The sequence below is a fragment of the Aptenodytes patagonicus genome, chromosome 6, assembly GCF_965638725.1.
Source record: "Aptenodytes patagonicus chromosome 6, bAptPat1.pri.cur, whole genome shotgun sequence".
Taxonomy (NCBI): domain Eukaryota; kingdom Metazoa; phylum Chordata; class Aves; order Sphenisciformes; family Spheniscidae; genus Aptenodytes; species Aptenodytes patagonicus.
In genome coordinates this window covers 6,114,476-6,137,513 of record NC_134954.1, presented here as the reverse complement: position 1 = coordinate 6,137,513, position 23,038 = coordinate 6,114,476, and the positions used below count along the sequence as shown (strand labels likewise).

Below are 23,038 nucleotides of genomic sequence, written 5' to 3'. Positions count from 1 at the left end.
TTTAGAAGTCGTAACTTTTGGATAAGTTAATGTGAATGAATTGTTCTCACTGGTTTTCACTTCTAATTTTTTAGACCAAAGAAAGTCTACAGTATGCATTGGAGGCTCTGACTATGAATGGCTGCTCAGTGGAAGATCTAGGGCTGGACTTCACACTTCCTGGGTTCCCTAATATAGAACTGAAAAAAGGGGGAAAAGATATACCGGTCACCATCCACAATTTAGAGGAGTATCTCAGAGTACGTAAAAGCAAAGCTAGGACTAAAACTTTCTTTATTCTTTCTCACCTTGCTCCCAAGTAGTTTGTTTCCATATATATCTCTGTTCATTCTCGTGAAGCGGGGCACAGCAATAATTTTCCTACTGATTGTTTCTGTTCTGTACTAGTTTATTACTACAGAAAACTGTTTGAATCCTAGTCAATGCACCTGACTTGAAAATTTTATAGTACAAAAAAGTCTGGTTTATACATCATGAAGTCGTCAGAAGTATGGGTTTTTTTGGATAAAAAGTGTTGTAGTAAGTGGCGTAGTTTGAGCTGTGGACTTTCAGAATCTTTTAACATGTTCCCACATTTGCGTATGATAGTGAATTTTTTTGCAATAGTGATTTAGCACCCATGCCTCAGTGGCATTTGAACTGCTATAATAATAGTGAAATTTTTTTGGAGTAGGACTTAAGAAAACATCAGCTCAGTTGCAAGTCAAAACCCAAAAAACCACAAAAACAAACATATACCACCACCACCCCCCCCAACCCATAAAAAACAGGTAAGGAACAGAGAATGAAACAGTACCATAAGTTGACAGTACACCTGCATATTGATTTACTCCTTTGTCAGAGGGGACATAAAACCTAGAAAAACAAAAGGGTGGTACTGCTGAACAAAGGTAGGAAACTGTTTCTGCATAAGAAAGCGTTAAAGGGAATAGGTTAAAAACAGCCTGGAAAAGAGATGAGGGAAGGAGGGAAGAATGCAATATTATCACATGAAGTCATGAGTGGGATGGAGGTAAGAATGATTGATTGCATCATGAAAAAGACATTATTCCAGTTCCTAAATAATGCATTTTCTGACCAGGTTAGTCTGCTGCCAATTTCACTCTGAGTGCTGTTAAGATTTTCAAGCACTGATAAGAAACATAGCTGCTGATGTGGTAGAAATGATTCAGTAAGGGGCATATAAGCTCCTGGATACCAACTGAGAAATTTGCAAAGTTATTCCATAATCCTTACAACTGAATATTGAGCTGTTGCCGTTCATCTTCCAGATTCAAGCTGTTATGCACATATCCAGTTCTGATATCTTTCTTTGTTGAAAGCAAATTCTGCTAGTCAAGAATTACTTATAAAATTAAACATATTTGGATATAAAGCTGTTTGCAGACTTACAGATGGGCAATGCCAACAACCATAGTTTGTTAGAAACAGCATTTGCAGTTTCTATTTACTAAGGAAAGCTGAGCAAGGTTGCTTTCAAGTCTGATTTTTGTACAGTTTGCAGTCAGATTTTTTCTTCTAGGTAATGCTTATCAGGTATCTGATATGCTGAGAAAGGCTTGCGGACATCTTGGATGTCCTGTAGTTGTCCTATTGCAGGCCTCTGGCATTATAAAGGAAAAGCAGATCACTACAGAAGGCTTGCTTTCTGCTTCTTTCTAAACAACTTTTGAGACTATTTTCTTTAAAGGACACCTGTGCAGTTTTTCTATCCTTGTCTTTATATTCCTGCCATATAGAGGAGACTTTAAACTAGGTCCCAGTGATTAGCATTACAGACTTGATGTCAAGGAAACGGAAAAGATTTCAGGGAGAAAATTAGCATCCTCTGTATCACAAGTATGATGAATTGCAATTTAAAATGGTATATTTAATTTATCAGCTAGCCTGTACAGCTCCCTGTGGGTCAGCTGCCCTGCTCTTGAAAATGTAATTTTCCTTAAAATCTTGTGTGTGGATTAGCATTAAAAGTAGTTTATAAAGCTAGAATATCCTACTGTTACTCTCCATGCCTCTCCTGCAGTCATGTCATTCCACCCTCCACCTCCCTTTTTTTCCCTAAGGACGGTTCCCACAGGAGCTACCTTTATCAGAAAGTAGAACTACTTCAGCTACCAGTATAGTGAAAGACTTTATTCTTTCTTCCTTGTGCCTCGCCCCCTTCTCCCCTGTACTACAAAGAAAGAGGCCAACTTGCTTGTTCTAAATTTGTGGACAAGAAGTTTCCGGAGTACAGTTTTTTTTTTTTCCCGACAACTTAATCTCCTCTTTGAATCCACAAGAATACAGTGCAGCTTAATTTTGCCACACACTCCTGGTCATAAAAAGTAATCACAATTCTAAGTCAGCAACTCTGCTACTAGAATAGCCACAGAATATTCTACATTACAGAACACAATAGAACAGCTTTCTGTGCTGCTGGTGCTTACCAGCTTGCTCTTCAGTATTACAACCTGACGTGTGAAAGTAGGGGTATGTATCGTACCTGAAATTCAATGCCTGACTCTTCTTTTAGGAAAGCTTATCAACAGATCCTAATAGGCTTTCATATCTGACAGCTTTTTGGAACAGGTAACTCTTCAATTATTGGGACAGGGTTAAATACTTGCTTCAGGAGTCCAGCAGTATCAGTGAGGCTTTTAATCATATTCAGATGCATCCTTAGATATCTTTCAAAGATTTTCTCAGCATTCCAGGTCAGAGCATTTAACACATTTAAAAACTAGTAGCTGTGTGTTGACAACACATTTTTTACAACCAGCCTTCATTTCCTGCTAGAGTTGAGGGTAGCCAAGGCAAGTGTAATCGTCAGTAGCACTAACTGACAAACGAATCTGAACTTGGCATGCAATCTACCATGTGTAATGTATTTTTTAATTTTGTGGAGAAATACGAGCTGCAGGAGATTCAAAAGAAATTTGGTCTTGTTTGTGTCATGTCCCCTTCCCTCCTCCCTGGTGATTATTGTTTCAGTATGTGCTGTCCACTTTGGAAGGTGAATTTAATCCCGAGAGGGTAACTGCAGATACAAAAGCAAAACAAAAAAACACACACAAAAAGCCTAGACTACTGTCTTACTGTCTTTTGCCTTATGATTCTTACCAAATCCCAGTAACATGAAATGAAGTTAATTTCTTTTTTTTTCACATGTATTCTTATAATATTAAGCTACTTAATATAACAAAAAGTTTAAAGTTACTTTTTCTAACTATATATTAGAAAAGGGACCCATATGTTTCCATGGGGGAAACTAATGTAATACTGCCAATGATGCCCTGCGGATTTCTGTTTCAGTTGCTGAATTTTAAATGGATATCAGTGTACAGAGAGAACATCTAGATTAGGCTTCTAAAAATATCTAATAAATGTTTAGATTTGTTTTAAAATATTTTGTTAAATAGGATCAGTTTAACCAGCTATTCTGAATTCCATGTATTAATCTTGTTTTGTCAAAAATAAAGGCAAATAAGTTGTTTAAACTCTGCATGAGTTGCATGCTGAGGGTATTCTAAATATGGGGGCGTTAGAACTCCAAATGACTCTTGCTAATTTGCAATGACAGACCACATGAGAAAGTTGTAAAGAAAAAACCCAACAAATTCTGTCTGCATTGCAGCAGCACTGCACTCGCACACATGCAGCAGTATGAGCTTATGAATTAAGGCAGAATGAGGCAATGCTGTAGAGCGGCTCCATGAATCAAAGTTCAAACTCTGCCACAGCTACAGTGAGCATATGGCTAGGCTTCTGTAGGGTTTTTTTCTGCAGCTGTAGTCTTTTGTACAGTACTGATCTTTCCATGCTTCCTTTTATTCAAATGACTTTTCTTTTTTTTTTTTTTTTTTTCCCCCCCTGCAGTTGGTTATATTCTGGGCGCTAAATGAAGGTGTTGCCAGACAGTTTGACTCATTCAGAGATGGATTTGAATCAGTCTTCCCCCTCAGTCATCTTCAGTACTTCTATCCTGAGGAGGTTGGTAAACCTGTTTTTACTGATGCCTCTATAACCTTACATCTATATGCATGGACAGTCTGAACCTAGGTATGCACTGGATGCAGTGCAGTTGTGACAGAGTCTGATTACATTACATTTCTGATGCGTATTACTAAAACTTGGTGTCCTTTAAATTGCATACTTAAGTGTTAAAAGTTTTCTACGTTTGGTGGTCATTTATTTGATGCTTTTATTATGAACAGCTCCATTTTCTTTAAAATTGAGTGTATCCAGCTTTTCTGAGGAAAAAGCGCTTAAACTTATATATGCAGGCTCTCTATTTTGGTATGGATACTTTAATTAATTCCAGTACCTCTTAATAGCTATAGATGTGGATGCTACCTGGATGCTCAATTAAAAAAAGGTAGTCAGCTCTTTAACAAAGCTTTAGACATTAAGAGGAGGTTCAGATGAAGGGGTAGAGAATAAGGATAGTTGGTCTTGTCTTGTTCTCACCACCCACCATATCGGTTTCCTTGTAAAATTCTTGCACTCTTAAGTGGACTGAATTGAGACACAATTATGGTTGTCTGGACTAGAAGAGAGAATGTTTTACTACTCTGCCTTTAGGGAGTTTATTTGAAGACTGTACTTCAAAAGATTTGTTTACCTTCATAAACTTACACCCTTGACTTCATGAAGAAATGTTAAGCATGCTCTGAAGCAGTGTGTTAGCCAAGCCTTTGTGTTACTCTTTTGTTCTTGGTGCTTCGCAATGTAAGAGTCTCTTAAAGCTGAGATCTGTAACTGCTCATAGTGATTCTTCTTCATGCCTCTCTGTTGGTACTACTTCCAAAGAGTACCACAACCTTTTTTTCTGCAACAAATTTTAAGGCTAGTAAAAATGACAGATGAGTCTAGTTTCTCCAGTGTTTTACCCAGACTTCTCCGTTTTGTAGTGTATGTGATGCTGTTCTTCTGTCTTGTCGTTGTTTGGCATGGTTTGATGCTTGCTTCTGCTTGGAGACTTTGAAATACGGACAGTAGTCTATTGCTAATCTACTAATACCGTTGATCAAAACTGAGCCATAGGAGTAGTGTGAGATATAATATATCCTTTCCTTAATAGGATATACATGTGTGATCTCGTGTTCTCTTGCTGATAGCTATCCAGCCATTTGAACCTTTTTACAAACCATTCCTAAACTATTTATAAAGAACGTGTAAAATTCTTGTGTTCATGAACAGAACAGCTAGGTGTGTCAAACCTCTGGTTTTATTGGGATCGGGGCCTAACGACTCTTCGTGTGTCCTAGAAGGACATCTGTAGAAGCTTTTAATGTTTTGGCTGTAGCCTGTCATCTCTGCTTGCCCAAGTGCATAGAAAGAATCTAAGTACAAAACGGCTATCTGACAGATCCATCTCTGTCTAATGGTTGATTTTTTTTTTTTTTGTCTTTCAAAGAGGAGCTCAGTTCTAAAAAGCAAGTGTAAACACTCTATGCTTCCCGTTCCCCTAGATTTCTTTAAAAATTGTGAGATTTCCAAAAAGTTAAGGCATTTTTGTTTCTCCAGTGTAAATTGCTTATTAGGACTGTCTCTGTTCTAAGAGAACAGAGATTCTAAGAGACAGATTCAGCATCTTACGTGATAGTGGATTGTATGCAAAGGCAGTTTCAGCAAATGAGGCTGTCACTGGGATGAAGCTATTGCATTCAAAGAATTTGGGAGGATTGCTTGGGGTGACTGCGGTTGTTTTGCAGCAAGCCATTCCAGAAAGTAGAATGCTGTAATAGTAGTCAGAACGGACAGTACTCGTTCTACCTCAAGTTCTAACGGGGAAAATTTCCTTCCTTGTTTTTTAATTTTATAGCTGGAGCAGCTCTTGTGCGGCAGTAAAACGGACACTTGGGATGCAAAGACTTTAATGGAATGTTGCAGGCCAGATCACGGTTATACGCATGACAGGTAATATGGTGTTGGTCTTGTTAAAAAATAAATAAATATTGGCGCTAGAAAAATATGTATTTAAATAATCTACATATACTGTTATTCAAGCTAAAAGAATTATATGAAATTTATTTGAAAATACTCACACTGCACTGAATATGACTCTGACGCAATTATTTTAACTATAAATAAAATAATAATAGCTTGCTCTTTTCCCCTCCTTAGTCGAGCAGTGAAGTATCTCTTTGAAATTCTCAGTAGCTTTGATAGCGAGCAGCAAAGACTGTTTCTTCAGTTTGTGACGGGTAGCCCCAGACTGCCTGTAGGAGGTAGGTTTTGTTTATTACATACTGCTGTATATGAAATCAGTATTAATGCATTTCAGAATAAGTGGATTATTTCAGTGTAGAAAGAAATTACTTACCTGTGTGTTTTAGAGGTTCATACTTGTTTGACATTTCTAGTTTCAGAAGTGGCTGGGTAGACTTCAGGTAGAATTCTCAAACTTTGTGTTAATCTCATGACATTTAATTCAGTTGACTCTCTCCAGGTTTATGTTACCAGATAATCTACCGGAGGGCAAAAAATAGTTCAAAACTTAAACAAAACTGAAAACCCTTATTACTGCATTCCTCGGCTAGAGATGCATTAAGTTATGACAACAACAAAATGATGCATTGCTACCTGGAAACAATAATCTCTTTTTTTTTTTTTTTTTTTTTTCCTAGAAAGGAGACAATACTAGCATGGTGATAAACTTTAATTTCTCCCCCTTTTGAATTTCAGAATTTAGATGAGAGGCAGTGAGGAAAACTGAGGAATTTGCTGTCTTTGCTAGGGACCATTATAGAGTACACATTTTACCGTATTCTCAGCTGAACGCTTTGCAAGTAAAAACAGAATTTATGCATCTGTTCCATTACTTATGTTGTTTGGGGTTTGGGTTTTTTTTTTTCCTAGTTAAAGAATTGACATTATAAGAGAGAGTTGATTCTTTTTTAAAAAAAAAAAAAATATTTTTAGAGCTTTTTTGGGCAGAGGTGGTGCAGACAGGACTGAGGGTTAGGAGTATAAAAACGTTAGCTGGAGTGAAAAATAAGGTACAACAGTCATAGATAATTTCTGAGAATATTGGAAGATGTGTATGAAACCAACAAACTCTTAAAAATATTGTGATTGGAGTAGGTTTTTTACACATACAGAACACAATTAAAAGCAGATGTGTCTAGCTTATTTTTTTTTTTAATTCATCTTGGAAAACTAATCTACAGAAAGGATTTTAGGTATTTTTTTAGCTTGCTATATGGCCTTATAAAGCCATATTCTAAAGTTTTAAAAACAGATTAAGAAGTCAGTTATGAGATGCGTGTGTCTGTCAGTGTTAGATGTCTACAGTGTTAACTGTGGGTTTTCAAGAGGAACAACCTTATTCTGAATGTCTTTTCTCATTAATAGGCTTTCGAAGTTTGAATCCTCCGTTGACAATTGTACGCAAGACATTTGAGTCTACAGAGAATCCAGATGATTTCTTGCCCTCAGTAATGACTTGTGTGAACTATCTCAAATTGCCGGACTATTCAACTATCGAGATAATGCGTGAAAAACTCTTGATAGCTGCAAGAGAAGGGCAGCAGTCATTCCATCTTTCCTGATCACAATGAAAAATGCAATGTCTGCCTGTTACAGCAAAAGAGAAACTCATGATTCTTTTCTAAATATATCACCTGAGTCAAGGAAACGTGTTACGCCTTCTTGTTGTAGAAAAACGGCTTGCAGATATAAACAAAGACACTTGGTTGATATTCATTAAAGGCCCCTATGGACTTAAAGTGATCAGGCCCTAAAAGTTGTTGTGACAAGGTTTCTTTAGCAAGTTCTTGTTTAAATTATCATTTATTTGATGAGTGAAGTTTTTAACTTGCTTTGCTGTGTGAAATTTAAAAAGGGATGTTTTTCCAGGCTGGAACAATAAATGTCGCTGTGCAGTTTAATACTGGGCTGTGTGTATCCATCTAGTTAAGTCTGAAGTTTTTCCTCCAAAGACAACTTTTGTACATAAGTACAGAAATGAAAATACACCATGTATTTGACGAATCTAGTTTAGTAGACTAGTTCTGTGTACCCTCACCTGCCTCTAATTTTACCCATCCTCATGTATTGTCTGATGTGCAATTCACTTGGTTCTTTTTGTGTGCAACATTCAACAATTGTTATGTTTTGGTTAGCATGGGCATTTAACTGCTCCATGCCTCTTTCTCTGATTAAGATAATTTAAATTTTACTGAAATCAAATATATATTGTCAATATAATTCAGCCTTTGTAATTAGGTAGAACCTTTCTTATAGCATAGTTTTACTGTAGTGGTAGGATATAATGGCAACAGCCTTTACCAGTCGACGCTCTAGAGCTGTTTACACAGTGATTCAGGCAGCAAAAGCCTCTTACTAGAGGCGAGGAAGAATAATTTCTTTCATGTAGTTGAAGTCCAACAGCTTGGGCTGGCCAGTGTGTATTGTGGTAAGGCCAGAGCATTTCGAATTGATGTAAAGTTTTTTAAAAGACGAATTAGTTGTTTCATTCCCTGTTTGAGTAAACAGTTTTCTTGTTCTTGATCTAAGTTCCTGGTTACTTTTGTAGTTTTTTCTTTCTCCCCCCCACCCCCCCCAGCGCTAGCTTGGAACAAACAGTTCAGCCTTTGTCTTTTGACACAGATAAAGCACCTGTAAGCAATGCTCTGTCCAACTGTTTTATGTGCTGATTTCTCAAATCTGCAATAATTTACTTCATCAGGTTAATGTTTTTACCTGAATATAAATAAAAAAGTTTGCTTCACCTTTTTGTTCATAGTTTTGTACTGTATGCATAAAGTTCAATTGTGTAAATTACTGTAATGCAAGTAAATCATCCTAAAATCTACTTGGCTAACAGCCTGCAACTTGCGGATGATTTACTACTAAAACAAGACCTTTTAAGACCTCCAACTTAGAGGGAAATTTTTTCTTTCTGTGGGTTCAAAAAAAAAGGGCGATTACAAATATTCCTGAGATGTACCTGCTATATAGTTCATCTCTATGAAAATGTGATAGTTACTTACTTTTATTCAACTTTGAGAAATCAAAATTCATTTCAGTGCTTAGAAATTGTTAAATTCTGGCTAATCAGGCTAGTATTTCCCCTAAACTAACAATAACAAGTTTTCTTTTATCTAGCTGAAGAACTTGTACTTCCAGAATATGTATTTCAGTACATGTAATGGACATTCTTCCAGTGAACATTCACAGAATTACATGTGGTTGCTCATACCAGTGCCACTGAAATGTAATGCGAATCTGTCACGAGCATGAGTAGAATGTGAAATCCTTGCACAAAGAACCTGATAACTGAACAGTTTCTACTACCGTATTAAAACTGAAAGAAGGTGCTTCACACTGTACATATAATAATGGTAGTGCACAGTGCGGCATAGTTTTCATAAAACTTCAAGGCAGTGTTTAAACTATGGACTGGTGTTTAAATTGTTCTGATAACTTGATCAAACTGAGCACAAAAAAGTGTTTATAGTGTGTGGATAGCAATTTGTTCACTTTTTAAGGTTCTATATTTTAAAAAAACCTGACTTGTGTAAAAAAAAAAAAAAAAAAAAGAAAAAAGCTAATATTTTGTATTAAAATATCATGTGTATTGATATTTTTTTACCCATGTTGTCTCCCTCTAGAATCTGGCTTTCATCGACTTTGAAATTTTGAGGAGTTTTCAAATTTGATATATAGCCGTTGTATAACTCTGTTTCAGTGGGAAAATAAGTTGTTGGTTGCCTGTTTAAAAAGGAAGGAAAAAGCCGAGTACCTGTGGTGACAATTGATTTTTGTTGTGCTGGCTGCCATTTTCAGCACGGACCAAGGATGCAGTTGGCCTGAAAAGTGAATGAAACCCTTTTGGGTGACGCTTTTTTTTCCTACCGAGGGCAGCTTTTAGCGTATTAAAAGAGCAGTCTGGCTTAAAAGGTAAAGATAGTAAATTTAAGAATAAACTGAAGAGTCGCAGTTTGCACGACTGCAATACTTGCCTACAAACAGAACGGTAGTATCTGAGAGTACCTGAGAACAAGTGGAGGGGTGGGGCAAGATCTTAGGGATTCCTCCTTTTCAGGAACTTTGGATTAAGGGAAAAACTCCCTAAAATCAGTCGTAGGTGTGTGCAGGTGCCTGTTGGGGACTGTGTAGCCCTCAGGAGAACATGTAGTCGTCTTAGTACTGAACTGCTTTGTATATCTTTATAAGGTATAATAAAAGGTACAATAAGAAGTCTTATTTTTTGCAAATGGAGGCTTTTTTTAACATGGTAAGTTCAACTGGTTTTAGAGAAGACCAGCCATCAGTTACTATTTTGGATGAGTTTCATGTCCTAAATTAATAAGAGCAGCAAAAAAAATCATGCATGGAAAGAAGTGCCATCCAGGCACTGATAGCTGCTACTGAACTTGTGCAGTGATTTCTTTTTTTTTTTTTTGTTAGATGTTTGCTTTATACAGAAATCTTTTGCGTAGGGAACATTTAAGTAGTATCGCATCTGACATGAATTAGTAAGTTGTAGTGCTTCTTTACTTCACATTTTGTAGGAAGATGTGCAAGAATTAATTCTGAGTATGTGTAAAATCCTCATGCCCATTGCCAAACTCGATCAGATCTTGACGTTTTCATATTCAGACTGCTCGCATAATTTAATTGCCTAGATTCTTCCTTCTTTCCCCTCAACCATATGTGTTTTGTTTTTGTTTTCCCTGTCTCCTTTCCCTTACTGAGCTCTCCTCTGCCGAGAAGGTGGGTGCCTAAGGGCAGGGAGTGATGAAGTTCCAAGTGCCTGCATCACTTGTGCCCTCTTTTCTGGCCACCGCTGGAGGTAGGTCTGTCATCTGTAGAGTTTCTGGGCCCTGTCCCACCTGTTTTCAGCAACGTGTCTTCAAATGAGTACCACCAGTTCCCATCACCTGAGAAGCCTGTACCTCCGCAGAGGGCTTTCTGACGGGAAATGGAAGTCTACCTGACTTCAGGGATGATGCCGTGTTTTTAACGTGAACGTGCCTCCCCCAACTCTCAAAATGCTTTTCTGTAGCTAAAGCTGTTAGCAGAATGGGGAAAAATAAAAAGCTTTGCTGAGATTACAATAAAAAGTTTGGAAGGGGTGGGGAAACTTTACTGGTAGTTGAGCCTGTTTGGGGCTCTTTGTGTCTCTTCCTCCTCCTTTACTTTCCTAGTCTCTCGATAGCTTGAACTGGAAAACCTCTGTGCCACGTGATCTCTTTCTGTCATCTTGCAGGAATTTCACGGCTGTGTGCTCTCAACTTGCTGTATCTCTCCCAATGCTTTGTGTTTTTAATAGCTTTTTCTCAGATGAGTGTAGTCGGTTGCCCCAAGAGTAGCAGTAGTCACCCCACCCCAGTGCCCTCGGCACAACAGCCGAAGCTGCAGTCACAGGTATTCTAACAGAGCGTTAATGCATGGTTCTACAGCAGATTGGAAACAGATTTCGTAGCTCTTCTGCCTGTGACTAACAGTGAATAGCTCAAGGAATAACTGCTTCAGTGGACGGGGGTAGAAGATGCCTTTAGAGGAACTCTGCGCCCGTGTCTCCTGGTACTGAACTGCGCATGTATTGATCGGACATCGAGCTGCTTTGGGGGTGGAGGAGCAACAGGTCTTGGGCGTCTCTTCCTTTGCTGTGGGCAGCTGGGGACTCATGAAATCTTGAACCATGAACAGGAGAACTAAGCGGAGGGGAAACGGTGAAGGTACATCCGATATTTTCAAGGCACTAGGTTAAAGTTCCTGATAGCTCTACATCTAGTTTGGCAGCAACGTCTGCAAGCCTGGTTCAAAGAGGAAAAAACCAACAAAACCCAAACCAACAAACATTCTAAAAGGAGTAACAGGAGAGATGAAAGTGTGTGCTGCCCCCCCCTTCCCCCCCCCCCCCCCAAAAAAAAAAGGGGGGTTCTGTGACATCTTCCTGTAGTTAAGAAGGAAACTGTCTGGTTGAAGCTGTAAGCAGCACGTTGGGGTAAAGCAACAAGTGGGGTTTGGGGGTTTGTGGTTTTTGTTGTTTTTTTTTTTTTTGTCCTGTCTGTCTTCATCCCCCCACCCCTGTAATATTAGGCTGTGGCTATCGCTAAGACCCAATTAAAGACAGAGGTGGATAAGCCTGAGGGAAAATGTGAGACAGCAACTGCCCTGCCCCGTTGCCTGAGAACGGGAAGAGGTAGAAGGAGGAGGTTTCCCTTTGTAAAGGTAAACTTAAAAGCAATATATACTGAAAAGCAAGGCAGGTTGATGCTATGGAGATACTTAAAAATACTGCAGTTATCCCATCTCAACAGCTCTTTCCCAAATTATTTCCCAAATATACAACTGAGAGAAAGGTCGAGAGAAAAGATCATGAGATTTCATGAGCTGTCTATAGAGCACTCCTAGCTGCTACCTGCTTTTAACTGTCCTGGATGGTGGGATCCTACAGGAAGGGAAAAGAGGGAATTTTTAGGCTTTTGCCCTAGTATGGAAAGGTACTACAATAAATTAGTATCAGAATTTGTGGTAAATAGCTATTGAACAATATTTTTTGTGGCATTTAACTCTCGGGAGCTGCACATTATGGACTCCTGCTTCGTTCCCCCCTCTTCCCATGGTCTCTTGCGGCTGTTTGGTATGGTGGATGAGGTTAAATACTGAGAGCGTTTAGTGTAATGGTTTCTGGCAGCATCAGGGTACGTTCAATAGATCTTTGGTAAAGTAAAGCCTATGCTTCCAGGGAAGACAGCAACCTTAACTGATGCTTTGTAGTGAGTTAGTGAAATGGGTCATAGGAGTAAAACCAGAATTTAGTTAAGCTTAGTCTGTTTTAGGAGGCCTCTGAGCTACAAGTGATGGGAAACAGGACATTGAGGGCAAACATGTATGTGGCTTTACCCTTCCTTTAGCCGCTACCCAAGGTATTCTAGGCTAAATATAGGCCTGTTCTGACTGCAGCTCTCCTGTTCTTAGGACTTCTTGTATTCAGAAGCCTCTGGCAGGCGGGCGATGCAAGCAGTGATCCAGAAGTAGTTAGCCAGTCTAGGAGGTGGCACTTATTTCCCAGCCTCCTCTTCCAACCTTTTTTCACAGATTACTTCTATGTATTGAAACTGTCAAGATATTGGCTAAAAAAAATGGAAGTTTCCTACCTGATTATTTCTTTCCTGAAGCCAGTGTTTCCCGCAATCCTATTATCTGTGCTGTGCTTCTCAAACAAATGGCGGTATTTAATTTTTGTGTCTTCACTTGGTAGCTTAATTTACTGAAAGTATTGAGGTTACTAATCGTTCAGAAAGGTTTCCCACGGTTTTGTTATTTCTTTGGTATGGAAAGGAGCAAGCCTTATTCTGGGACACTAGAAGTATAAATGCTATTCAAAAAGAAGAAAAAAAGTCGCTTTAAAATGGTTATCAAACAGCAAAATTCCCCCACCTTTAGTAACACTGAATTCTAAGACGGGTGGCTTCCAATTTATGGCCAGCAGTATCAGCTGCTTCTGCTAGACTAGAAATCAGAGGTAAAGGGAGAAACTGGCCGGAGAGCAGCTCTGCTGAAAAGGGCTGAACGCAGGTCAGCAGCGTGCCCTGCAGCTGCAGCGAAGGAAGGCAGCAGCATCCCACGCTGCGTTAACAGGAGCGCAGCTGGTAGATGGAGGGAAGGGGTTATTCCCCTGGGCTTTGTATCCCCAGAAGAGAGGTGGTGCAGTCTCCCTGGGTTTTTCAAGACCCAACTGGATAAATCTGTTTGTTTTACTACAACGTGTCGCAATTCTAAAATTTAGCTATCTTTACAATTTAAAATGAAGACTGCATGCGGGCATTTACTAATGACTAAGAATAAAAAAAAAAGTTGATATGCACCTTAAATAGTCTTGCGCTGTTTTGCGCTACATCAGTCCTATCAATTTAACTAAGTTCAATGGGAGAACTTTATACGCAGACAGAAAGGTTTTCTAAATTTTCCAATAAAATGAATGGAAACGACAAGGGTCTTCATTGCAGCTGCAGATTATGAGTAATCTCCACTTCAGAGGACTCTGCTCCAACTGACTGAAAATTACAGGCCTTAATTACTTCTGCTTTCTTAAAAGGGTTTCAACTTACAAAAGTTTTTCTGGCATCTTATTTCTGTTCTTAACGTTGAGTGAAGCGGCATTTACCTGTGTTTAGAAGCTGCTGTGTCTCTGTGTTTATCTCTGTCCCAGCAGGTCATCTCCAAGTTCTTCCAGAATAAGTAGTTAACGTGATTTGACAGCAATTATGGACAGATGCCATAATTCCATATACGAGATTTTCTAGAAAGAGCAGTTCTCACAGGTATTAACCAAAAATAACACCCTGAAAACTGCCTAAAAATTGAAAGATTAGGTAGAACTAGGAACGTGAAATGCAAAAGGCAGGAAAAAGTTCTACTCCCATCCCATACATGCAATTTGAAAAATGAGTATTGATAGGTGAGTGACCAAAACAGTGCTGTGTATGTCCACGGTGATGCTCAGGATGTTTCTGATCATGTTATATAACTGACCTTCTGCTTTACTGTGTTCTTGCTAATTTTTAGTAATACGTACCTGCAAAATACATTTTCTACCAAGAGCTCGCTGTGCAGCTTACAGATTAATTTAGCCTTGATCCTATGAAATGTGTCGGCAAAGGGACAGAGAATAAGATGCCATTTGATATCAGATGCACATTTTTCTGAGACCATTGTAAATTCCAGCTGTCAATAACATTTGATATTGTTTTTAGCTGTGGGATGCCTGATTTTGAGTTGATACAGGTCCTGCACGTCCATAAGACTGTAAACAGAAAAAAGCGTGGCAAGAAGCTACCAATTAGCTGAGATCAAGTAGGATTTCACTTTTGTGTATCAATTATTTGGTTAGAGGTATTTCTAGATTCAGCAAGCAATCTTTAATGCAGTTTCACAGAAAAACATTTGTCTTGGGAATGACAGTGAAAACACAATGATGGGAGTTAAAGCTAGAAAGACAGCATGTTATAGGAGGAACATCCATGCTTCATGACCTAACAAAGTTGACGCTTGCAGATAGCTACTGCCCGAGTTCAGTCTCTTCTCTAGCAGCACTGACCTCGGATACGATTTTTACTTCTTTCAAAAGTAAGAGTATCAGTGGTGTACAAGAGAAGTTGCATTAGGTAGGCAGAGCGGACAGCTTTACAGCAAATCCTTCAGCTTGAATGTGGAAGCAGTGTTAGTAATAAAATAGGGGGAGACTGTACAGAACCAACGTGATATAGCTATACGTTACTTTCATCTTCTGTTATCCTTGTTGTTGTTGCTATGTACATTATATGTTACAATTACTGTCCCCATTCTTGGTTTCCTATTTTTCTCCTTTCACAACTTATTTTTCAGTAGTCTTGCACTCAAACACGTTCAGCTGCTACCTTCATACTACTGATGTTCAGGTTTTATCCTTCCGTGCTGGAGCAGACTATTCCTGAACAAATTCCAGTCTTGATGTAACACCACTGATGTTCAGATGTTTAATATTTGTAAGTTCAAAATAAGGCTTTTAATCATTCTTCCACGAGCTTTACCTTTTTTCTTTTTTTTTTTTATTTTTTTTTTTTCCAATACAAGCATCCTTCCTGTCAGTCTGGCCTCAAAAACAGATTCTTGCATCCATACTGGATCTGAATGTGCTGATGCCTTCTGCTTAACAGGTCCTCTCCTATCCACATACATCTTTCGACACATATATCGTATCCACTGCGTAACTGGCACTTTTGTTTAGGTTTTCATTTTTTTACTAGTAAAGACAACTTTGCTTTGCTTATTCCCGTTCAAGGGACAGATACGCAGACCGCTTTTAGTCTATCGCTTTGCTTGTGTCAACCATCTCTTCTCTCCATGTGTGTATCTCAGCTCCCTTTTCTCCACCACGTTAAATGTAAAGTTCCTGTCTTTCGATGCTCCAAAAAAGAACCTTTGTTCCCTCTCCTGTTCTTCATCTCACACCTGTACGTATTCTTAGGTTACCTCAGCCACATTAAAATTAATCTTTAAAAACCATCTTTGCCATACTGTTTACCCCAAAAACGATCATGATAAATGACAATTGCCATCTACGCTTACGGCTTGTTGTGATGTGATGGTCGATATTGTCTCATTGTGTCCTTCGTGCTGTGTTGTTTTTCTGCCATGCCTGGCTTTGCCCTCTCTTGTGCTTTAATGGGGAGCTTTTTACAGTGGGGAGCTTTTGTCCCTTCTATGTACAGCATCAAACAGAACATGGTTGCAAGTAGATTATCTCAGAACTGTTACCCAATCCGGAAATAGGAGCAAAAAATTACCAGCTGCCAGGGATTTTCTTTTTAATCTTTTGTGAGAAAAGAAAAAAAAAAAAAATCTAACTATTAAACTTTGTTATCTAAGGGAAATAAATTCATTTAATAGCAATAATTCTAGCTTTTTAAGAACTCTCAAATGGAATGAGGCAATGCCAGTTAGTTAGTTGTCGATATAAATACTTTTATCAAAGATATGATGGCTCTTTCTGTTATTTCTTTTAGGAGGCCTACCTATTTGATTGATTCTTAATTGTGAAAATGCATCTGTTTACACCTGAATCAATGTGAAGATCAGAATAATATATAATACTATGTAATAACATGAAATGTAAAAGACAGTATGTTTATATGGTTTTAAAAGGTGTTAAGAAATCTAGACTGTATTTGCTTTGTATTACACAATATCAGCAAAGCAGCTTTCCAAAGGGCAAATCTGCACCTTTCGTTCAGTTTTTACGGTAAAATTACTCTCAGGGCCACGTCTTCTACTTGGTCAAGGCCATTTGTGAAATGTACTGGCAAATTCAAGTTAAGCACTCATCTATGGAGCTTGCCCCACTTTTCGTTTATTGGAGCTTCGTTTAAGTGTATGGCTTTCCCCTCCAGAGCAACAAGGATTAGATATTTTCCATTTGCTGCTAGGCGGTACGCAGCGCGGATACGCACTGTGCTGCTGCTTTTCTAAACAATGTGTTGTCTGCCGGAGGAACCGAGCTGCAACATCTATGCACATAGCTGAAGCTGTCAAATGGATGACACAGATTATTTCTGCCATACGCTTTTTTTGTAATAAGTACTTAATATCTTGCCTTTTTGACTATGGAGAGTAGAAAAAAATTCATGTGACAGTGGAAAACCAGACACCGTGAGATTTATCCCTTGCTCTATATGCAATCGATGATAGCACTTTGGTTTTCAAGCTCACACTTTATGTATCTTTTTAAAAAAATTTTCAGTAAACTTGCTAATATCAGTAACTCTGTTCCTCTGGTTTTTCATAATTATGCCAATTTGTTTGCAGAATTTATAATCGCTGAGGGAAAGAACAGTTTGCTTTAACGCCCTGACACACTGTCTTCTGCAAAACCAACCAGCCGTCCTCCCAGAAGCAAAAGCTTCATTTGCAGAGGTACCACCTAATGCAAAAGTGCCTGCCGGGCTGATAAAGGTCACTTGTAACACTGTAGCACGCGCTGAAAGTGTATGCACTAGATGTTGAGATAACTAGATATATGTCTTCGAGATAGCATGCAAAGTTTTTATTACCTAGATTTCTCATTACTTGAACAAAAACCTATAGGCTTAGGGACTTCAGTATGTGTCTCTCTACTCTGCAGAATCCTGTAAGCATACTTGCTTTCCTTGTAGTTAATAGACACACAAACACTTTAAATCAAAAAAGAAGAAAGAGGTAAAGCTGAACGTTGAATATAAATGAATGATTCTGCTTTTCCTATTGTGCTGGTTGTGGCTGGGACAGAGTCAATTTTCTTCACAGTAGCTGCTATGGGGCTGTGTTTTGGATTTGTGCTGGAAACAGTGCTGATAACACAGGGATGTTTTCGTTACTGCTGAGCAGTGCTGACACACAGTCAAGGCCTCTTCTGCCTCTCACCCCACCCCACCAGCGAGCAGGCTGGGGGGGCACAAGGAGTTGGGAGGGGGCACAGCCGGGACAGCTGACCCCAACTGACCCAAGGGATATCCCACACCATATGACGTCATGCTCAGCATGTAAAGCTGGGGGAAGAAGGAGGAAGGGGGGGACGTTCGGAGTGATGGCGTTTGTCTTCCCAAGTCACCGTTAGGCGTGATGGAGCCCTGCTTTCCTGGGGATGGCTGCACACCTGCCTGCCGATGGCAAGCAGTGAATGAATTCCTTGTTTTGCTTTGCTTGTGTGCGCGGCTTTTGCTTTACCTATTAAACTGTCTTTATCTCAACCCACGAGTTTTCTCACTTTTACTCTTCCGATTCTCTCCCCCATCCCACCGGGGCAGGGTGTGAGCGAGCGGCTGGGTGGGGCTGAGTTGCTGGCTGGGGTTAAACCATGACACCTATTTTGAATTATTGACTCGTTAAACCATGTAAGAGCATGAACTTTATAGCTGCTTACGGAGCTAAGCAAGAAGACGTTAAGAAAAAAATAAACAATTTGCTGTTGCTCTGTTTTTATACTAGTCAGTAGGATAGTATGAATAGTTGTCACTGCTGTATTAATACAAAAACGTCTGGTGTGTAGCCATAAAGATGAAAGTAAGCCGTTTAATGTTTTTAGTACTGTAGATGTCTATAATTTTTGTAGTAATTTCAGAAACATAAAATATTAATACATAATTTATTCACCCAGAACTAAAAGTAAAGGGAGTAATTCCACCCACTGGTGTGTTATATAGGATCTGCCAGCCTGACAAAAGCCGGGTTGGCATATTCAAGTCACTCCCTAAGAGTTTTGAGTTGAGGTATGATATATCCCAAATTACTTTGTCTGATGATCTCAAAGACTGAATCATTCTAGTACTAAGGCACAGATTAAGGATGTCTGTGTCTGTGTTCCCCAAGTCCCAAAAGACGTACAGGGCTCAAGTGATACAGCCATGTTTGCATAATACTGCAGCTGACCTAGCGAAGACTTACCAGACAGTACCTATCCTGCTACCGTTACTGAAGGAAATTGAGAATCTTTCTTTATATTTGCATTAGTAATACATTTCACATCAGGTATTATATTTATTTGTTTATTGTAATTTATGTGCATGTGACATTTACACACTCTAGCATTTATTTCTGAAGATTTTTATGGTATAAGGAAAAGCCCATGTAATTTTTGGCCTATTCCCTATGCAGTTTTTACAGGCCCACAGTAAGCTAAACATACTGCCTGTTTCCCTCAGAAACCAATAATTGTTAATAGGAGATAACTGCATGAAGAAAATGTATTTGCAATGATTATACAAGGAGAAATAGTGAGTATTCAACTTTTATTGCCATGAAATGTCCATGTGAGCTACAGCACATTAGTCTTAATAAATACAGTGACCAAAAGACATTCAGTTTATCAAAAGCATGTTAACAAATGGCTCGATCTTAGTGTAGAATCGCCTACAGAAGTAAAAATGCTACGTAAATGACTCTGATAGCATGTAGCTCCTTAGAAAAAAGTAAAACTAGATCCAATGGGTGACTGATGAAACTAGATTAATTCACATTAAAATTATGATTCAAGTTCTTGAGAAAAATATACCTAGAGTCTTCATCGCTGCGGTCTTCACATAAAGACTGGATACTGTAATTAATGCATATTTCTAGTCTTGACATAAAATAAATGAGAGGTTCTTTACGCGGGAGGCCCAATGAAAATTGTCCCAGAACTGTCTTAAAATACTACGTTTTTGTTTTCAAAAGGCTTTAAGAAACAGTGGATACGATATATAGCAGGCTGTCATTAACTCTGGCCATGGACTACGTGGAACGCCAGTACACATCCACTCCCTCTGCAAATGGCACCGGTACCTTGAATCTGTCGAGTCTCCTTTTCCCTAACTTCCAACTGACGTTAACACCACATGTGTTGCACAGTGCCCCCTTTTTCAGTATAAGTGCTTGTCGTACTGGCTTCATTGTTTTCCCATAAATAGTGCATATATGACATTTATTCTTAATTTTTACAGAATTTAGAGCCTGATTGTTTCCTATAGCGAGCTTTATCATTGTGTAAGTCTGTAGTTCAGAGCTATAGGATGAGTTTTCTACTTACCACTGGCTTCTTGTAGGACAGTAGGCAAGAATCCAACTCGTCGGTTAGGTGTCTAAATAGTTTAGGATCTGGGCTGGAGCCTGAGCTGTAAAATTGGGATGATATCAATTCCCCACCTCAGTGGAGGGCAGTGAGGAGGTGGCGAGTCATGATCAGCACTGAGTAAGTTAAATGGGAGCCTGAAGATTCAACCTATGAAGGAGTCAAGGTATTTTGCAGATCCATTTTTACTAAAATACATGTATACGTGTCTTATTTGAAAGAAAAGCTTTGGGAGAGAATGAAATTGAAAACACAAGCTTGGACTAAGCCATAATCTACTACTTAGAAATAACATGTAAAGAACACAGATAGAAAAAAGGTGACGTTTATCTGTGAATTTCAAATCTAGTGAGGGTGATGTTACCGAGCGATAATAAATTGACAACCTGAAAAAGAAGGCTTGAAAGAATAATGGCATAAAAGGAAAAAAAAACCCCAAAAAACTAACCCACATAAACTCAGTTTTGTATTTGCTGTGAAAGTTTGTGTTGAAATTAAAACAATAAAAGCAGTTCTTTATTTAGGATATTTTTACTGCTGGCTGCTGCCTTGAAAATCACAGGTGCTGGCCCTTTTGTGACCACAAACCAAACAAAAGCATCACCTTTTTGTTTACTGCTCAGGAAGAATAACAGAGAGAAACATGAAGCCTTAAAACCTCTCACTAGATTACCTTATGACTTGCTTTTTTTTTTTTTTTTACTTCAGGTAAAATGTCTATTGCTATTTTATTTATCCTTCTCTTCTCCTCCGTGCAGCTTCTGATGTGTAAGGTTTTCCAGTCAACCAGAATATAGACATCGTGTCCTCTGCCATATGCACCCTGAAGTTCACAGAAATAAAAAGTCACTTAGTTACTGGATATAAAAATAGCTGCTCTTCAGATATAATACTTCCTTCAAGTTCTCATGGTCGAACGTTTGCTCTGATAGCTGTCGTATTAAGCACATCATTTGAATCAGTGAAACATCTACGTAAATTCTAAGATAAAGATTTAAGATAATACTGGCATAATATTTAAGATTCTATGCTTTGCGCTTGCTCTGTTTCTTTGACTAAAAATTACTGTCTGTATGAACGATACATTATGAATTATATTTCTATCTCTACTGAAATTGTACTCACATCAGGTCATTATCTGAAAGCCTAAGTCATGGCTTAAGAATAGAGCGGAAGACTGTAAATGGCAAAACCTATACAATCTTTCTTAATTATTTTATCGTATCTATGTCATAGGATTTAAACACCTTACGCTCCAGCTGTGATAGTTTCAACATTTGTTTTGTGGGGTTAATTTCTGAGAGACTTTTCAAACAAGCTCCTCAGAAGTTGATTCAAACTTGGTATAAATATGCAGGATTTTACTCGGTGTGGTTTTATTTGCTTAAAGGTGGGTCCAGATCAGTCTTTCTGTAAGATGAATTTCTCATTTCATGAAGTACAGTAATACTTGCTGTAGTGTCACACAGCATGGTGATAAAAAAACATTGTAAGAGTATAAAAAGCACGTCTTTGCTGCAAAAGTGGCTATTTTCAAATTACGTGTACAGCTCTTTGGCGAAAGGTGGGGTAGCTATTGAGAATTTTTCTGGCAACTTTTAGAGAAAGATCTTTCTTAAATAGCTGACAGTCATTTTGTTTGTGAAACATCTGTACTGTGTAGAGGTATGGATTAATTTTAGTCCATTGTTCTAAAAAATATATAAAAAAAAATACAGTGGATGATAAAAGTTCCCATGAGCCAAACAAATAGGTGAAGATGGGGGAAATACTGCCACTCCTGAATTGTCTGTCACCCGCTGATAAAACCAGCATCGTGGATTTTCACAGCACAGTGTTTTCATGCTCCCCAGTGTAAGAGTTTTTCTGCTCTATGGATTTTGTCTTAGAACATGATTTATGATTCCCAAGACTTTATGATTCCCGCAATGAAGAATGTCTCTGTGCCCGGGCTGGCAGCTCTCTCCTGATACCAGTTGTATCAACACCTCTCTACTTGTACTGCAGATCCCCTGCACAGCAGACGTTAAATAACGACGTATACTTTCGCTGTCGACAGTGGTAAACAAATCAGTGTGATTATCACCAGCTTCCTCTATCAAAGTTAGCAAACAAAAAGAAGAAAACATGCAACTTCAAACAGCTTCATACAGTGGAGAAAAATAAAATAAATACAAATGCAAGAGCCAGGGAGGAAAGCGGATAAAACCATGCACGTTCTCAGGGATGCCAGTCTGCATCAAGACAAAAGAAAAATAGCAATTATTCAGGTGCATATGAAAACAAAGCAACATTTCCCTCTCGCCCACCTATAGCAGTGAACTATATGTTTTTTAAAACTTTATCTCTGTTCAGAGCCTTAAATTAACCTTCGCCTGTAGCCAAAAACTGCCCTCACAAACCCCTGAAAGTCAACCAAAGTAAGTTCCAATGTGAAGCAGCTGAGTACGCAACTTCCGAGGCGAGTACTCTTACCGAGTTCTGTGGGCCGCTTTACATGGTTAAATGTCTACTTCAATATTTTGATAAATTGAGGTACGGATCCCTCAAACAGTTATAGTTAGAAAATTTGCTGGAATAAAAATTACGTGCTTGGAAAAAAAAATTAAACACATGTAGAAAACATTTTGAATAAATGCATTTTAAGCCTTACGAAACCCAATGTCAAACAGTAATAGTTTCAGTCATTGCGGCAATGACTTTCAAAAGGATTTAGCTTTAATTTTGGCAGCTCTTGGATATGGGATTGGGAACACGATGGGCAATTTTGGAAATCTGACTCCAGTTGCATGAGTTGGACCCTTTTGAAATTTCTCACATGAAATAAAAACCCCAGTGCTTTTGGTAGATTGGAAGTGAAACTCCCGAGATGCTTTAAAGCAGGCACAAGCTGAGGGAGAGATGAGGAAAATGTCAGTTCTGCACTCTGCAAACCAGCATCATAAAGACATGATTGCAGCCTGACCCAAACCATGA

At 38.6% G+C, this 23,038-nt stretch overlaps 1 protein-coding gene across 11 annotated transcripts in view; it reads left to right on the top strand.

Moving 5' to 3' along the window:
• The window catches only part of TRIP12 (thyroid hormone receptor interactor 12), an 82,212-nt gene extending 73,496 nt beyond the window's left edge, over nt 1-8,716 (top strand). For all 11 annotated transcript variants that reach the window (XM_076340943.1, XM_076340951.1, XM_076340950.1 and 8 more), the window contains 5 exons: nt 75-239; nt 3,859-3,972; nt 5,807-5,901; nt 6,109-6,212; nt 7,339-8,716. In XM_076340943.1, coding sequence (XP_076197058.1) covers nt 75-239; nt 3,859-3,972; nt 5,807-5,901; nt 6,109-6,212; nt 7,339-7,535 — 675 coding nt within the window. In that variant the 3' untranslated portion in view covers nt 7,536-8,716. The remainder of the gene's footprint in view (nt 1-74; nt 240-3,858; nt 3,973-5,806; nt 5,902-6,108; nt 6,213-7,338) is intronic.
• Nucleotides 8,717-23,038: the final 14,322 nt, after the last annotated feature.